A 15,736-nucleotide genomic window follows, 5' to 3' on the forward strand; every position below is an offset into this window, starting at 1 on the left:
CTCTATAAGGTGAGAACACATTCCCCGCTAGCACAGAAATCCTACAAACTCTTGAGGGGACTGCGGTTAGAGGCAGAGGCTGTGTAAAAGGTGACTGGGGACTAGGGAAAAACACGAATATTTTTACACAGCTTGGAAGACACTGGTCTCGAGACCATGGACCAGTCTCTGCAAAATGCAGCCCCACGTGGAGCTGTACGGCATTGGTGTTCGCGGTAGCTAAATTATGGTAAGTCTGACGCTTCTTCCCCTAAGCCAGAGAGGTGACATGCTACTTCCTATTTCTCAGCTTTGCAGCATTATAATAACGCTAACCACCAACACCAAAAGCAACCTTCGACTCATAATCTGTTCTTCAGACTACAAAAAGGACAGGGGAAAGCGCGAACGCAGTCCCCCACTACCACAAATTATGCAGTCGAGTTTCCCACATTTGGGGAAATCGCAGGGGTCAGCACATCCGGAGTGCAATGGATAAGCCTCGCCCTGGGAAAACCACCTTCGTGATCATGGTATCTCCCCTGCCAGGTAAGTATGAGCTCTGCTACCTCCGCCCCGCCACAGCCTCATACGCCTCACCCTTTACACGCACGGTCGCTTGCCCTGCGCAGTCCCGAGTCCTTCTAGCCCTGACACACAACTGGGACTCTCAGGTCCGACCAGCGGTCCTGAACCCGCTCCTACAGCACGGGAACTCCTTCGTGGCGAAGCAGCAGGTGGGGAAGCAGCAGCCCCTGCGCTGCCTCATCTACATAGAAGTCGCCCTATCGGTGATGTCACTGAAAGTGCTCTTCCCAGTCCCCGTCTATTTTGCCACTCAGCAGACCAACCCGCTGCAGAGCCCACAAGGGGAAGTGACGTCTGCCTCTCCCTTTTTCCCTCCCGCCCCCGCATCTGTTCTCTCCCAGAGAAGCTGAGGCTTAGCCTGTGTTGCGGAGCAACCTTTGGGTGGCCAGATGGAGCCTGAAACCCTTCTTAAAATAATGGCTTTTAATTCGCAGACTAGAACGTTTAGGATTACAAAAGAAACCGGTTCTCTTCACATTCTTATCCTTGAGATGTAGCATTCCGCTTGAAACTGGAAGTCGTTCAATGTCAGAGAGAAACCATACTTATGAAAGTAAAGAGGCTTCTCAGATAACTGTAAACCAGCCTTCCTTACTGGTTTTATCACTGGTAATGTTATAAAGACATAAAGACAGTTGTCCAGTTTCATGAATCTTGTAATTTATTTGTTTGTTTTAGACACAGAATTTATTTCTGGACACATTCTGCAGGCTGGAGGTCCCGGCTGGCACAGGGCTCACACCTTGGGTTTTGCAAACATCTCCCGGCCCTCCGGCCGGCTCATCTTGACCAGGGAGGCCGCTATGCCCAAGTACACTCAGGCGACGGCGCCGATCCCGTAATTGTGTGTGCATGCCCCCAGAGTCAGGCCTCCGGCGCAGCCACCGAGGAAGTAGTTCAGGGGGTCGTCGGGCTTCTCGCGGACCTGCGCGCTGATGCGGGAGGTGAGGCCAAACACGTCCCCGACAGCAGCTGCAGTGAACGTGTATTGTCCGACCTTAGCCACTCCTTCAAGGAAGGTGCCTGGAGGATTGAGCCTGACTCTGTAGGCAGCGGCGGTCAGGCCAGCGACGCTGGCAATACTGGTGGTGGTGTAGGCTTTGCGGTGGCAATCGGTGCCATCGGGGATATCCCAGTACTGACGAAGAACCTTCGGAGCCATAGCTGATCCAACCCTGATCCCTTTTTTTGTTTTGTTTTGTTTTTTTGATGCTGTTGTTACCGTTTTTACAAATTCAGTACCGTAGAAAAATATGCTGCCCCTGAAGAGATGATTGGACACTCTCAAGCGTGGTGTTGGACTTTGTCATCTCTTGCACAGCCAGCTCCAGACCTTAGTGCTTACCTCATGTTAGTTTTTTATATTCTGCAAAGACAAAACCAAAATAATCCAAATCTGATACAAATACCTGGGATCCATTTAATTTGAGATGTTTAACACGTCTGGATCATCTTTTCTTATATTGGATTATAATGCAAGAAACACTGTGAAGTAAGCAAAGTTGGCATGCCCAAGTCAAAGACCATTTGAATATTTACAAGTAGATTTGAGACAGGAATAATACAGGGTGGTCACAGGATAACAAATTCTAGGCAGCAGATTTACCTGACTTGAGGCTATGGGCTTATAAGATGCTGAAAAACCAGGGTGTGGACCAAGCTGTCTAAGACTGACTGGACCCAATGTGGTGCTGGATTTGATGTAGGTTTTACCTAGGCCCTCATTATATGCTCATTAACATACTAAATCACACACCCACCAGTGCCATGACAGTTCTGAGACCAATATTTGATGTAAAAATGGATGGCACCGCAGTTCCGAGGCATCTGCGCCTTTACCCAGGAATTTTCATGAATATTCCACTCCTTGGTTAAAGAAACCCATCAAGATGAAAGTCAGTGGATGGAAAATTACTAAGAGGAACTTGATTAGCTATCAAAGGTGGTTGGGAGGACTCTTGCTAAACTAGGCTCAACGGTATTCTTTTCTAAAACTGGACGTGGCAGGCCAGGAACTAATAGAGAAAAGGGCTCAGAGGAAACGGTCTAACGTCTGGTAAAAGATGGAGTCCTTGTCAACTCTACATTGAAGCTTCTGCAAATAAACGAAGACCAATGGAATGGAAAAAAGCAAAGGCTATTTATTCTGAGCTTGCTATAGCACAGAGTCAGCCACTGTTACTTGTGTTTTGGCAGAAACTTGAAGGCAGGCAGAAGGGTGGGAAAGCTTTTTAAAAAGAAAGGCTTCAGGTATGCTCATTGGAGGCTGTCAGCATGGTGAAGCTGTAGATAGATGAAGAAAATCAAAACATTTTACCCCAGAATATGTGTCTTTGGCATATTTTAAGATGGCTGTCAGAGAGCCAGCAAACAAGTAACTCTGCAAAACTGTCTTTTGTAGGGGAAATTTACACCTGCAGAGAATCTGCATTAATCCAGCCTTCCCTAGTCAGGATTGAGAGATAAAAATAAGCCCTAGGCCCTACAACCAACTGAATGGACTCCCTTGAAAGCTGTTTCTGGCTGTGACAGGATAGGAGGTCAGACATGCCCACTTAAAACTCCTCTCTCACTAACCGCCATTATGAGGCAGGAGAACAGCAGAGGGAACTGGAAGTTGGATAAAAGGCAGAATGAGTAAAAGCAGAAACAGAAGCAAGTGATGGGGAGGGAGAGCAAGAAGCAAGATAAAAGGCAGAAGTTGAGCAGCCAAAACAAACAGTAAGATTTAAAAAACAAGCAAGTGCAGGCGCAGCCACTCACACCTGTAATCCCAGCAGTTTGGGAGGCCAAGGTGGGCAGATCGCCTGAGTTCAGGAATTCGAGACCAGCCTGACCAACATGATGAAACCCCTTCTCTACTAAAAAAACAAAAAATTGGCTGGGCATGGTTGTGCATTCCTGTACTCCCAGCTACTCAGGAGGCTGAGACAGGAGAATTGCTTGAACCTGGGAGGCAGAGGTTGCAGTGAGCCAAGATCGTGCCACTGCACTCCAGACTGGCCAACAGAGCGAGACCCTGTCTTTAAAAAAAAAAAAAGGCAAGCAAGGACCCCATGGCCAGCAAGATCCAAACCAGTAAAGGGGCAGCTCCTCAGAGATAGGCATGTGGATTAGAGAGAAAAAGTATCCTTAACATTACTTCATATGATAATCAGCTCATTAAAGCTGATGCATATGGACTGCATATCATGCATGTACTTAAAATTATGGGATGGAGGCAATGTGCAAGCACACAAGGGCCAAAGTAACTAAGCAACTCGCCTATCAATCAAAAGGCAAACACTGGCTAGAGATTAGGCATCCTTGCCTGGGCGCAGTGACTCATGCCTGTAATTCCAGGACTTTGGGAGGCTGGGGAGGGTGGATCATGAGATCAGGAGATCAAGACCATCCTGGCTAACATGGTGAAACCCCGTCTGTACTAAAACTACAAAAAAAATTAGCCAGGCATGGCAGCGTGTGCCTGTAGTCTCAGTTGCTGGGGAGGCTGAGGCAGGAGAATGGCGAGAACCTGGGAGGCGGAGCATGCAGTGAGCCGAGATCGCGCCACTGCACTCCAGCCTGGGTGTCAGAGCAACACTCCGTCTCAAAACAAAACAAAACACAAAACAAAACAAAAACAAAAATAACAAAGTACACCAAACTAATACTGATCTCATCTCCCAGTAAAGAGTTTGTCACAGGCCAGCTACAACCTGGCGGCAGGTGCAGTGGGAACCACAGAGTCACCGGGCAGCTGCTTGCGCCTTGCGGGTTCCTCGCAAATTGAATAAACGCCCTCTGAAGCTTCTCTTTAAGTCACAGGGAAAAGGAAGGTGGCTGCTGACCTGGCGGGAGAAGCCGCGTCAAGAGAAGCTGGCCCTGCCCCTGGTCCTTGAAGATAGGTTTGGCCAGGCTGATTTTGACAGGCAGGCCCAAAGAAAAGACCCAAGGGCAGACCAAACTCCCACCGGAGATTAAGGCTTTCAAACGTCTGATCTTTTTCAGGTTGGTCAGTAGAATCGATCCCACCTGTATCAGGAGATTGCGTTTTCAAGATTCAGAGACCCGGGGTTCCTGCTGCTTGCCGCACAGAAAGCCAATCACTGAGATGATTATTGCCAGGGAAGATGCTTTAACAGGGCACTGCAGCGTAGATGAGAACTCAGTGTCAGATCCATGTCCCTGACCAACAAAAACCGGAGGCTTAGATGGCAGGGAAGAAATGTAACTATGTGTAAGAAAACAGGAACTAGGCCAGGCGTGGTGGCTCATGCCTGTAATCCTAGCACTTGGCCAGGCACGGTGGCTCACGCTTGTAAACCCAGCACTGTGGGAGGCCAAGGCCGGCGGATCACCAGGTCAGGAGATCCAGACCATCCTGGCTAACACGATGAAACCCGTGTCTACTAAAAATACAAAAAGTAATTAGCCGGGCGTGGTGGCGAGTGCCTATAGTCCCAGCTCCTCGGGAGGCTGAGGCAGGAGAATGGCGTGAACCCGGGAGGCAGAGATTGCAGTGAGCCGAGATTGCACCACTGCACTCACTCCAGCCTGGGAAACAGAGCGAGACTCTAGCTCAAAAAAAAAACCAGGAACTAGGGAGGGGCAAGTAAGCAATCATGATGAATGAGAGGTCGGGCATCTCATTGTCTGGGTGACTTTCAGTTCTTTGATATCTTTTTTGAGAGGCCTGAAGGAAGGAACTTAAATAAAACAAATATTAAGTTTCAAGCTTTAAGATCAGAAGGGTCCATTTCTATGTTTATCCAAAAATCTACGTATGGGACTATTAGGTGGGTTTCAGACCAAGAAAGACAGAGTGTGTATATCAAAGTCTGCAGTTAACCAAAGAGAAAACGTAATTTTCCGACCAACAGGATGTATGCGGTCAAAAAACGACCAGCCTATAGTACTGTTTATTGGCCTGAGCATAGGGAAGGTTGAAATTGCACCAACGAAATGGGATTAAGCTGCAGGTGCGGGCTCGGCACGGTGGCTCACACCTGTAATCCCAGCACTCTGGGAAGCTGAGGTGGGTGGATCACTTGAGATCAGGAGTCTGAGAGCAGCCTGACCAACATGGTGAAACCTCGTCTCTTGAAGTACAAAAATTAGTAGAGCGTCACGGCAGGCACCTGTAATTCCAGCTACTAGGGAGGCTGAGACAGGAGAATTGCTTGAACCCGGGAGATGGAGGTGTTAATGAGCCAAAATTGCGCCACTGCACTCCAGCCAGGGCAACAGACCGAGACACCTTCCCAAACAAAAATAAAAACAAAAAGCTGCAGGTGGAAAAGAATCTGAATTTTGGTTCATAGCTTCTGGGGCTTTCCTCAGTAGTTTTCTTTTTACTTGAAAAAGGAACCCTGTCTCCATTTCTGCATCTCTCTGAGTCCTTTTGGAGATTGAGGATGGTGAAGTTTCAGTGCTTGGCCCCCTTCTAACTCTAGGTACCTCCCCTCCCGTGGATCAACCTGGTCCAGTGCAGAGGCCCCAACTCCAACGACCATCTCCCCTGCTCCGCTTTGCTCCCAGCAAAGGCCATTTCTAGGTCAGTTGTGAGTTATAGCCAGGACAGCTCGCTCCGAGATTTTTTGGCTCTGGAAGGCCTTGAGCGCTGTGGTCCTGCAGAAAGCTGTCTCCCTCTTGTGGAGGAAGTGACCCCCGCTGCAGAAAGTGTGGAGGGAAGCGAGGACTGCACCTGCAGGGAGGAGCTGAGGCAAGCGGCGGTTTGCAGCTCTCAGTGCAAAAGACATTTGTCATCTGAGAGGCTGGACTCAGTTATTATAATTTTCAATTTTGTCAATAAAATCTGGATGGAAATTTGTTTTCTTGCTTGTGGAAACCTCACAAGACCTCCCATCTTACATTCCAGGGAGAATAGCAGGGTATTCCGCCAAGACATAGGTTAGACTGAGGTTCTGATCTGCAGGCCTCGATGCCCTGCACAGGGGCACCAGGGCACGGACAAAGCCCTTCCCCTACACAAAGCAAGGGTGTTATGTCTACAACCGAACCGGGACACTAAGAGCCGCCAAAATGCACTGTTTTCATTCCAAAGAAAACCATCAGTTCTGAGTACAACTTCTATGTGGCTCTACTAGCTGAGTACACGTTACCCAACACAGAAATCTACAAACTCCCGTGAATGCTGTAGTGAAAAGCAAGAGCTGCCCAGGCAAGATGGATCACACCTGTAATCCCAGCACTTCCGAAGGCTGGGCGGATCACTTGAGCCCAGCAGTTGGAGGCCAGCATGAGCAGAATGGTGAAACCGCTATGAAAAAAGAAAAAAAAAAAAAAGAGAAAGAGGAAAAGAAAGAGAGAAACAAAGGAAACAGAGAAACGAAAACAAAGAAAAATGAAAATGAAAAACCTAGCCGTGCGTCGTGGCGTGTGGTTGTCTTACTCGGGAGCCTGAGACGGGAAGATCGCGTCACTTCTCCAGCCTGGGCGATACAGCGAGACCCTTGTCTCAGAAAAAAAAAAAAAAGCAGAAGCTAAGAAGTAACTCTGAGGACAGCGGAAAACACCAAAGTTTGTAAGAGATGTCAGAAGCCCTGGGAGCACTGAACAAATCAGAAAGCTGCGGGACCTAGGTCCCTGAGCTCCGCCTAACGAGTTACGCGGCAGTTAACCTGGGAGACCATCCCAAACTGAAATTCGCTTCCCGAAAACACAAGGGGATAAATCTATCTGTAAATCAAGTCTTCTGAACACAGTCATAAGTGACTAGCTTGCAGCTAAATATCTGTAAAGACTAAACAGTCGTCTGCTATTTACACAACAAAACAACACGGGAACGAGAGAACACAGTCCTTCACAACCACAAATTATGTACCACAGTTTTCCACATCTCGAGTGCCATGGGTAAATTCCACCCCGGCAAAACCATCTTCATAATCATGACATCTCCACAACTAAAAGTGAGATCTTGCCCCTCCGCCTCGCCACAGCCTCATACGCCTCACCCTTTGCACGCACGGTCACTGGCCCCGAGCACTCCCGAGTCCTTCTAGCCCTGACACACAACTGGGACTCTCAGGTCCGACCAGCGGTCCTGAATCCGCTCCCACAGCACGGGAACTCCTTCATGGCGAAGCAGCAGGTGGAGAAACAGCAACCTCTGCGCTGCCTCATCTACATAGAAATCGCCCTATTCGTGATGTCACCGGCAGCTCTTTTCCCAGTCCTCGTCTGCTCTTCTGCCCTAGCCTCCGCCTACTCAGACGATCCACCCGGTGCTGGAGCTGGCGGGGGAATCGACGTCTATCTCTTCCTCCTTTTCCTCTTGCCGTTATCTTTTGCGGAGGTGCATAGAGTCCCCGCATCTGGTCTCCCCCAAAGAGGGTGGTACTTGACCTGCGTCCTGCAGATAGCCCTTCTAGCGACCAACTGGAAACGTGTGCACCCTTCTTCAGATAGTGTCTTTTAATGCGCAGACTAGAACGTTTAGGATTGCAAAGAAAACCGGTTGCTTTCAAACTTGTTTGTCTTTGTGATGTAGCATTCCACTTAAAGTTGAAACTCGTTCAATGTCAGAGAGAAACCATGTCTATGAAACCAGAGAGGCTGTTCAGATGGGTGCAAACGAGCCATCCTTACTGGTTTTACCACTAGAAGTGTTACAAAGACAGTTGTCCAATTTCATGAATCTTGAAGGGTGTTTGTTGTTGTTGTTGTTGTTGCTTCAAATGCGGTGTAATACAAAATATGTGGCCCGCGCAGAGATGATTGGGCACTCTCAAGCGTGGTGATGGACTTTGTCATCTCTTCCACGGCCATCTCAGAACCTTAGTGCTTACCTCATATTAGTATTTTATATTCTCCAAAGACCAAATAATCCTAATTTGACAACAACAAAAAAAATCTAGGGTATGTCTTCTTTGAGACGCTTAACAAATGACTGGATCATCTTCCTTGTATGTAACCCACAAAACACTGTGAAGTAGAGCAAAATTGGAAAGCCCAAGTCAAAGACCATTATAACATTTATAGGTAGATTCTATTCTGTTGCTCAAATCACAAAACATGAAATGGAGGGGTCTCCTCTGGAGACCATAAAGCCTGTGACATGGTGGCCAGTTAGGTCACTGGAAAGCATAGCAAAATATTGAAAATGAGGGATTAGGTGAGAGTGTAGCAACTGAATACTAAATGCTTGATGCAGATGCTATTCCCTGGATACTGACAGGCAGACCCATTGTCCAGGTAATATTGGAAAAATACTTTCTATAGTGTAAACCACAAATAAAATTCTAAGCCCCTCAACTATTTGAATGCACACCTCCTCTCAGCAAAAGTCATTCCAAAGTTAACCTGAAAAACTAGTTCAGACCATGATGGGAAGTAGGGGTGAGATACGCCTCGTTATACCCTCCTTCCTTTGGAATTCAGGCACAACTGACCAGCGCATCTGACCAGGCCCAACAGGCATTACAACAGAGATCTTAAGACTTTTTGTAGCAATAAGACACCAAATTCCAGCCTGACTCTAGTGTAGCATTACATGACAGATAGCAGGCCCTGAAACAAATAAAAATATTTTACCCTAAAATATATTTTTTGTTATATTTTGAAATGTCCCTACAAAGTTGTCTCTTGTGGGGAAAGTCTACATGCTATAGGGAATCCCTTTCCAGGTCTTTTCCCTAATCCACGCACCTTTTAAAGTCTGATGAGAAACATTTACAATCAATTCTCTCTGAAGCCTGCTACCTGGAGGCTTCATCTGCATAATACGAACAATCCCTTAACAGGAGACTCCCTTCTGTGGATTCCAGGTCTTTAGATAAACTCTTTCAACCAATTGCCAATCAAAGTATCAGAAAATAATGGCTGGTAACTATTTAATTATGCATACATATTAGTAGAATTTTGGAGGTGGGCACAGTGGCTCATGCCTGTAATCCCAGCACTCCCTCACGAGGCTGGCAGATTGTCTGAGGCCCAGAGTTTGAGGCCAGCCTGAGAAACATGGTGAGACCCTATCTCTACCAAAAAAAAAAAAATTAGCCAGGCATGGTGGTGAGCACCTGTGGTCCCAGCTACTCAGGAGGCTGAGGTGGGAGGACTACTTGAGCCTGGGAGGTGAAGGTTGCAGTGACCCAAGCTTGCAGCGCTGCACTTCAGCCTGGGTGACAGAGGAATGGGCCTTCACTAGACACTGAACCTGCTGGCAACTTGATCTTGGGCTGCCCATCCTCCATAACTGTGAGCAATAAATTTGTGTTGTTTATAAGTTACTCTGTGGCATTTTGTTACAGCAGCACAACTGGATTAAGACATCAACCTGACCTTAAGAAATCATCTCAAATCAGTCTTGGCTCTGATGGGAAACAAGGGGCACACTCGGATGTGTGATTTAAAGAGAATTTTATGAAGAGAATATTTATAAATATATAGACAGGATCAAAATAACCCAACAATGGACTGAGAGGCGCTCAGAATCTAAAATCAGCAGAGAAGTTGTATTGCCTGTAGGACTGGATTGTTGTATAAGTCTGTTCAGGTTGCCATAACAAAATACCATACACCAAGTGGCTTAAACTATGGAAATGTATTTCTCACACTTCTGGAAGTTGGGAAGGCCAAGATAAAGGTGCTAGCAAAGCGGATTTCTTTCTAAGGTCTCTTCCTATGGCCTGAAAGTGGCTGTAGTTTCACTGTGTGCCCATGTGACCATTTCTTTGTGCACCAGGGGGAAGGCAGAGGAGCAAGCTTTCTAGTGTCTCTTCTTATAATGAAATTAAATTCATCATGAGGACCCCACTCTCATAACCTCATTTAATCCTGATTACCTCTCAAAGGCCCCAGCTGCATAAGCCATCACATTGGGGGTTAGGGCTTCAACATTTAAGTGTGGGAGTTGGTGTTCACAATTCAGTCAACTGGAGTGGAAATTGAAATGGGAAAGGAAACCAGTAGTTACTAGAGAGACCTATTGCCTTGGGGAGGATCACTGGACAGGGCTATGGTCTTTGGAGGAATCAGTGAGTGACAACTGACAAAGATTCTTTCTGTGAAAATAAGTAATTTAAAATGTAAGTTATTGGAACTCCAAATTATTTTGAGCCTTAAAAAAATGTGAGTATTGGCCAGGCACCATGGCTCATACCTGTAATCCCAGCACTTTGGGAGGCTAAGGCGGGTGGATCACCTGAGATCAGGAGTTTGAGACCAGCCTGACCAACATGGAGAAACCCCATCTCTACTAAAAATACAAAATTAGCCTGGTGTGGTGGCACATGTCTGTAATCCCAGCTACACAGGAGGCTGAGGCAGGAGAATCACTTGAACCAGGGAGGCAGAGGTTGCAGTGAGCTGAGATCATGCCATTGCACTCCAGCCTGGACAACAAGAGCGAAACTCCATCTCAAAAAATAAATAAATGAAATTTTTAGAAAGTGAGTATGGAGCCTAAGTCACATGAGAGGCACCTGTACACTAGGGAGTTGTAACCTTTGTTTCTCTGATTATAGATTGGCCTTGTTCCTTACATGCATTGTTTTCTAACATGTTATATAAATTACTGAAGGGTGCCAGGGAAGATTGCTTCCCTCTTCACTGCTGATTTTCATTATAGATGAACTTCCTTCTTACCTTACTGCCATAAAGACTTCATGGCTATTGCATTGTCTTAAGATGGAATGTCAAACATACTCCTTTAAATTGGAAAGGAAATGTGAGCCAGCTATAAAGAAGAAAATAAGCAGTATGGAAAGAAAAAAGGGTCAGGCACAGTGGGGCTCACGTCTGTAATCCTAGCACTTTGGGAGGCCGAGGCGGGCGGATCACTAGAGGTCAGGAGTTTGAGACCAGCCTGGCTCATATGGTGAAATCCCATCTCTACTAAAAATACAAAAAATTATCTGGGCATGGTGGTGGGCACCTGTAATCCCAGCTATTCAGGAGGCTGAGACAGGAGAATCACTTGAAACCAGGAGGCAGAGGTTGCAGTGAGCCAAGATTGCACCACTGCACTCCAGTCTTAGCAACAGAATGAGACTCCATCTCAGAACAAAAAACAAACAAACAAAAAATTCTGCAACTAATTTGTTGAATTCTTAAAGCAGCCTTGTATAGAAAATGTTGTGATCCTATTAAATTTTTTTTTCTTTCTGTGTCAGCAAGAACTTGACTTTTGACTTTGCAGCACTGACCCCATTTCTCTGGAGTCTGTATGCCCTCATTGGCTATTCCCCAATTTTCATTTGAATAAACTCTGTTAATATTTACCATTAGTTCCCATAAGCAGAATGAATAAACTCTTTAACACTGAATTCTGAACCTTTCTTTTTTTTTTTTTTTTTTTGAGACGGAGTCTCGCTCTGTCGCCCAGGCTGGAGTGCAGTGGCCGGATCTTGGCTCACTGCAAGCTCCGCCTCCCGGGTTAACGCCATTCTCCTGCCTCAGCCCCCCCAGTAGCTGGGACTACAGGTGCCCGCCACCTTGCCCGGCTAGTTTTTTTGTATTTTTTAGTAGAGACGGGGTTTCACCGGGTTAGCCAGGATGGTCTCGTTCTCCTGACCTCGTGATCCGCCGGTCTCGGCCTCCCAAAGTGCTGGGATTACAGGCTTGAGCCACCGTGCCCGGCCAATTCTGAACCTTTCAATTATTTCAGGTTGACATCTCCTTGGTCAAACTCTAATCAGGCTCTTCTGAGTCCTCTTCTCACTAGGCCTCAACTATTGAGCTTCTGTGTTCCTCTCTGTGTTGTTCAATCTCAGCAAGAATCCTTCTCAGTCAATTTAGCCAGAACTCCCTATCCTCAATAGCTGATCACTCATGATAGCTAATAGGGCTCCTCATCCTTCACCATCTGCTAGGTGATGTCTGATCACCCTACGTTCAGCAAGAATCCTATTATGTTGGCTTAGCCATGCGGGAAATCCAAAATATGCCACCACCCCAAAATACACTTCTTTGGTGTATTTTGAGATGGCTATTTAGAGGGGCTGCAGAGGTTACTAAGGGGTCTCACCCCAAAAAGGGACTCTTTCCTGTTTAGTATTGCAAAGCCAATGTATGAAAGCAAGAGTGAGCATCAAGCAGCGCAGGCTCTATTCAATGGCACTGGAGAATTAGGAGCATAGCATGGAATTGGAGAAGTTGTATAGTTTGCAAATCACCTTCTCAGCTACTGAGAACCAGGAAGTTACAAATATATAGGATCTTTAATGAAGGGAATGAGCAAGGTGAGGAATATTCATGGTTTTCTTAGGAAGGGATGGAGTTTTTCCTAGAATCATGGAACCACCTCTTTTCTGTCCTTTCTTGGTCTCTTCTGTTCATTGTCACAGTGACTGTCAACGGTCATGCGCTGATGGAAAGTGGATTATAATAATCCAATTTAGCATGGAAACTGGATTATAATAAAGCTAGATGTTTTTCAGAGGTTGCGTAAGCTGCCATCATGGATTTCACCCGCTTCAGCTGGTTTAGTCCCAAGAAGAAACTTCTGACCACAGACATCCTGTTTCCTAAAAATAAGCAGAGTTAAAGGTGAGTAGGAATTCAGCCATGTCATGTAGGCACTGCAATGGGCAACAATATCTGGGTAGGGGTCCAGGTAAGTCATGTACGCAGTGCAATAGTTAACAGTCACAGAAATACCTGTGAAAAGCTGTCTTTTTGTCAGGGAGATTAGCCTGTGTAGAGGAAGTAAACTTCAACTGCAAATAGGCTTTCTTTGAGACCTTCTTATCTGCTTTATCTGGATCCAGATAAGATTAACTCACAGGAAAAGGAAACAAAAGGTCCCATACTTCTAAGGGTCTGACAGAGAAACTTTTTTTTTTCTTTTTTGTGAGAGAGAGTCTTACTCTGTCACCCAGGCTGGAGTGTGCAGTAGTGCAATCTTGGCTCACTGCAACCTCTGCCTTCCAGGTTCAAGCGATTCTCATGACTCAGCCTCCCGAGTAGCAGGGATTACAGGTGCCCACCACCACACCTGGCTAATTTTTGTATTTTTAATAGAAATGCGGTTTTGCCATGTTGGCCAGGCTGGTCTTGAGCTCCTGACCTCAAATGATCTGCCCACCTCCGCCTCCCAAAGTGCTGGGATTACAGGCATGAGCCACCACATCCGGTGGAGGGCTGCTTCTTGAGAGACTTCATATTTGCATCACAACACAGTTGTTGCTCACCATGTCTTTCCTCCCCTCAACCTCCCAAAACCTGCGGCCACCACCCCCTGAGAACTCCAAGCCACTAGTCCTTTATGTGCTGCATATAAACTTCAACCATATGGCCTTCTTTGATGCTTTTTTTTTCTTTTTTTTTTTTTTTAGACAGAGTTTTGCTTTTGTTGCCCAGGCTGGAGTGCAGTGGCATGGTCTCAGCTCACCTCAACATCTGCCTCCCAGGTTCAAGCGATTCTCCTGCCTCAGTCTCCCGAGTAGCTGGGATTACAGGCATGTGCCACCACATCTGGCTAGTTTTGTATTTTTCATAGAGACGGGGTTTCTCCATGTTGGTCAGGCTTGTCTCGAACGTCTAACCGGGTGATCGTGATCCACCCGCTTCCACCTCCCAAAGTGCTGGGATTATAGGCATGACCTACTGTGCCCGGCCTGAGGCTCATATTTTTATGTGACTGAATTAGTCAGGGTTCTCTAGAGAGACAGAACTAATAGGATAGATATATAAAGGAGTTTATTAAGTATTAACTTACACAATCACAAAGTCCCACAATATGGACCAATATGCTGTCTGCAAGCTTACGGAGCAGGAGAGTCAGTTCAAATCTCAAAACTGAAGAACTTGGAGTCTGACGTTCCAGGGTAGGAAGCATCCAGCACAGGAGAAAGATGTAGGCTGGCAGGATAGGCCAGTCTTGCATGTTCGTGTTTTTCTGCCTGCTTTATATTCATCGGCAGCAGATTATATTGTGCCCACCAGATTGAGGGTGGGTCTGCCTTCCCCAGCCCATTGACTCAAATGTGAATCTCCTTTGCCAACACCCTCACAGACACGCCCAGGATCAATACTTTGTATCCTTCCATCCAATCAAGTTTGTAAGAAACAAATTCACCCGTCTACACCCAAACAATGAACTCAGAGACCAGGTGAACAGTGAAAGTGAGACTTTTAATGACGGTCTTGCAAGATCGGGTGTCTGGCATGCAGGCACACCCAGCACAGTTTCAACAAGCAATTTATGCCCTAGTGCACAGGTCCCTCCCCAGTTCCTCATAGCCTGAGTAGTAGCGGGTCACAATCTTCCCAGACATCACCTATTGATTGTTCTTCAAGTATATTCTTTAGGGTCTTTCTGCTGCATTTTATTGCAGCCCACAATGCATTATGAATGTCTCAGGACTTTTCAAACATTTGACTTATGGCCCTAGTGGCTGCACTTAGCTGACAAGAAAGGGTACAATTATCTGTGTTGCAAGCTAGCTTAAACTAAATTTCTTGGTGGAGTGGGGAGGGGGTATATGAGGGGGGCCCCTCTGGTAGACACCTGGCCGCTGAATGAAAGGGAAAGAAGGAAGGTGGAGGGGTGGCTCAGCACATTCTGCTTCTTTATCTCTTTATTTCCAGGTAGCCTGCCTAAACCTATACCAAGCCACTTAGAATTGAAAATAGACCATCACATATAGGTTATTTCCCACAATTCCCTCCTTTTTCTTTTTCTTTGGTTTTTTTGAGATGGAGTCTTGCTCTGTTGCCCAGGCTGGAGTGCAATGGTGCAATCTGGGCTCACTGCAAGCTCCGCCTCCCTGGTTCACGCCATTCTCCTGCCTCAGCCTCCTGAGTAGCTGGGACTACAGGCGCCACCACCACGCCGGGCTATTTTTTTTTTTTTTTTTTTTTTGTATTTCTGGTAGAGACGGGGTTCCTCCGTGCTAGCCAGGATAATCTCGATCTCCTGACCTCGTGATTCGTCCGCCTCGGCCTCCCAAAGTGGTGGGATTACAGGCATGAGCCACTACACCCGGCCTACAATTCACTCTTTTTTCTTTTTACCCTTTTTGGTTTCATTTTCACTTAAATTGCTTTTTCAAACTGTTCCAGAAGTTGTTTACTTTTTTTTTTTTTTTTAAGACAGAGTTTCACTCTGTTGCCCAGGCTGGAGTGCAGTGGGGTAATATCGGCTCACTGCAACCTCCCCCCCACCAGGTTCAAGCGATTCTCCTGCCTCAGCCTCCCGAGTAGCTGGGATTACAGGCACGCTGTA

The 15,736-nt window shown here is 46.5% G+C and overlaps 1 protein-coding gene and 1 non-coding gene across 4 annotated transcripts; both read right to left on the bottom strand.

Moving 5' to 3' along the window:
* Positions 1-372: 372 nt before the first annotated feature.
* Positions 373-536, bottom strand: LOC117076880. Its single transcript, XR_004434512.1, has one exon. It is a non-coding gene; the product is annotated as a U1 spliceosomal RNA (small nuclear RNA).
* Positions 537-1,239: 703 nt separating this feature from the next.
* Positions 1,240-7,771, bottom strand: LOC117075518 (NADH dehydrogenase [ubiquinone] 1 alpha subcomplex subunit 11-like). 3 transcript variants are annotated; one of them, XM_033197969.1, is made up of 2 exons: positions 7,537-7,771; positions 1,240-1,933 (listed from the first exon to the last, which is right to left on the bottom strand). In XM_033197969.1, the coding sequence occupies exon 2, from the start codon at positions 1,727-1,729 to the stop codon at positions 1,385-1,387; it is 345 nt and encodes a 114-aa protein (XP_033053860.1). In that variant the 5' UTR covers positions 1,730-1,933; positions 7,537-7,771; the 3' UTR covers positions 1,240-1,384. The 3 variants fall into 3 exon arrangements, with proteins under 3 accessions (XP_033053860.1, XP_033053857.1, XP_033053859.1); XM_033197966.1 differs by having other exon boundaries at positions 7,524-7,771; XM_033197968.1 differs by lacking the exon at positions 7,537-7,771 and adding an exon at positions 4,582-4,829.
* Positions 7,772-15,736: the final 7,965 nt, after the last annotated feature.

The sequence above is a fragment of the Trachypithecus francoisi genome, unplaced genomic scaffold (genome assembly GCF_009764315.1).
Source record: "Trachypithecus francoisi isolate TF-2019V2 unplaced genomic scaffold, Tfra_2.0 Lachesis_group5, whole genome shotgun sequence".
Classification (NCBI taxonomy): Eukaryota; Metazoa; Chordata; class Mammalia; order Primates; family Cercopithecidae; genus Trachypithecus; species Trachypithecus francoisi.

Coding starts and splice junctions, on each gene's coding strand:
- LOC117075518 (XM_033197969.1), bottom strand. CDS start 1,729: ATGGCTCCGAAGGTTCTTCGTCAGTACTGGGATATCCCCGATGGCACC.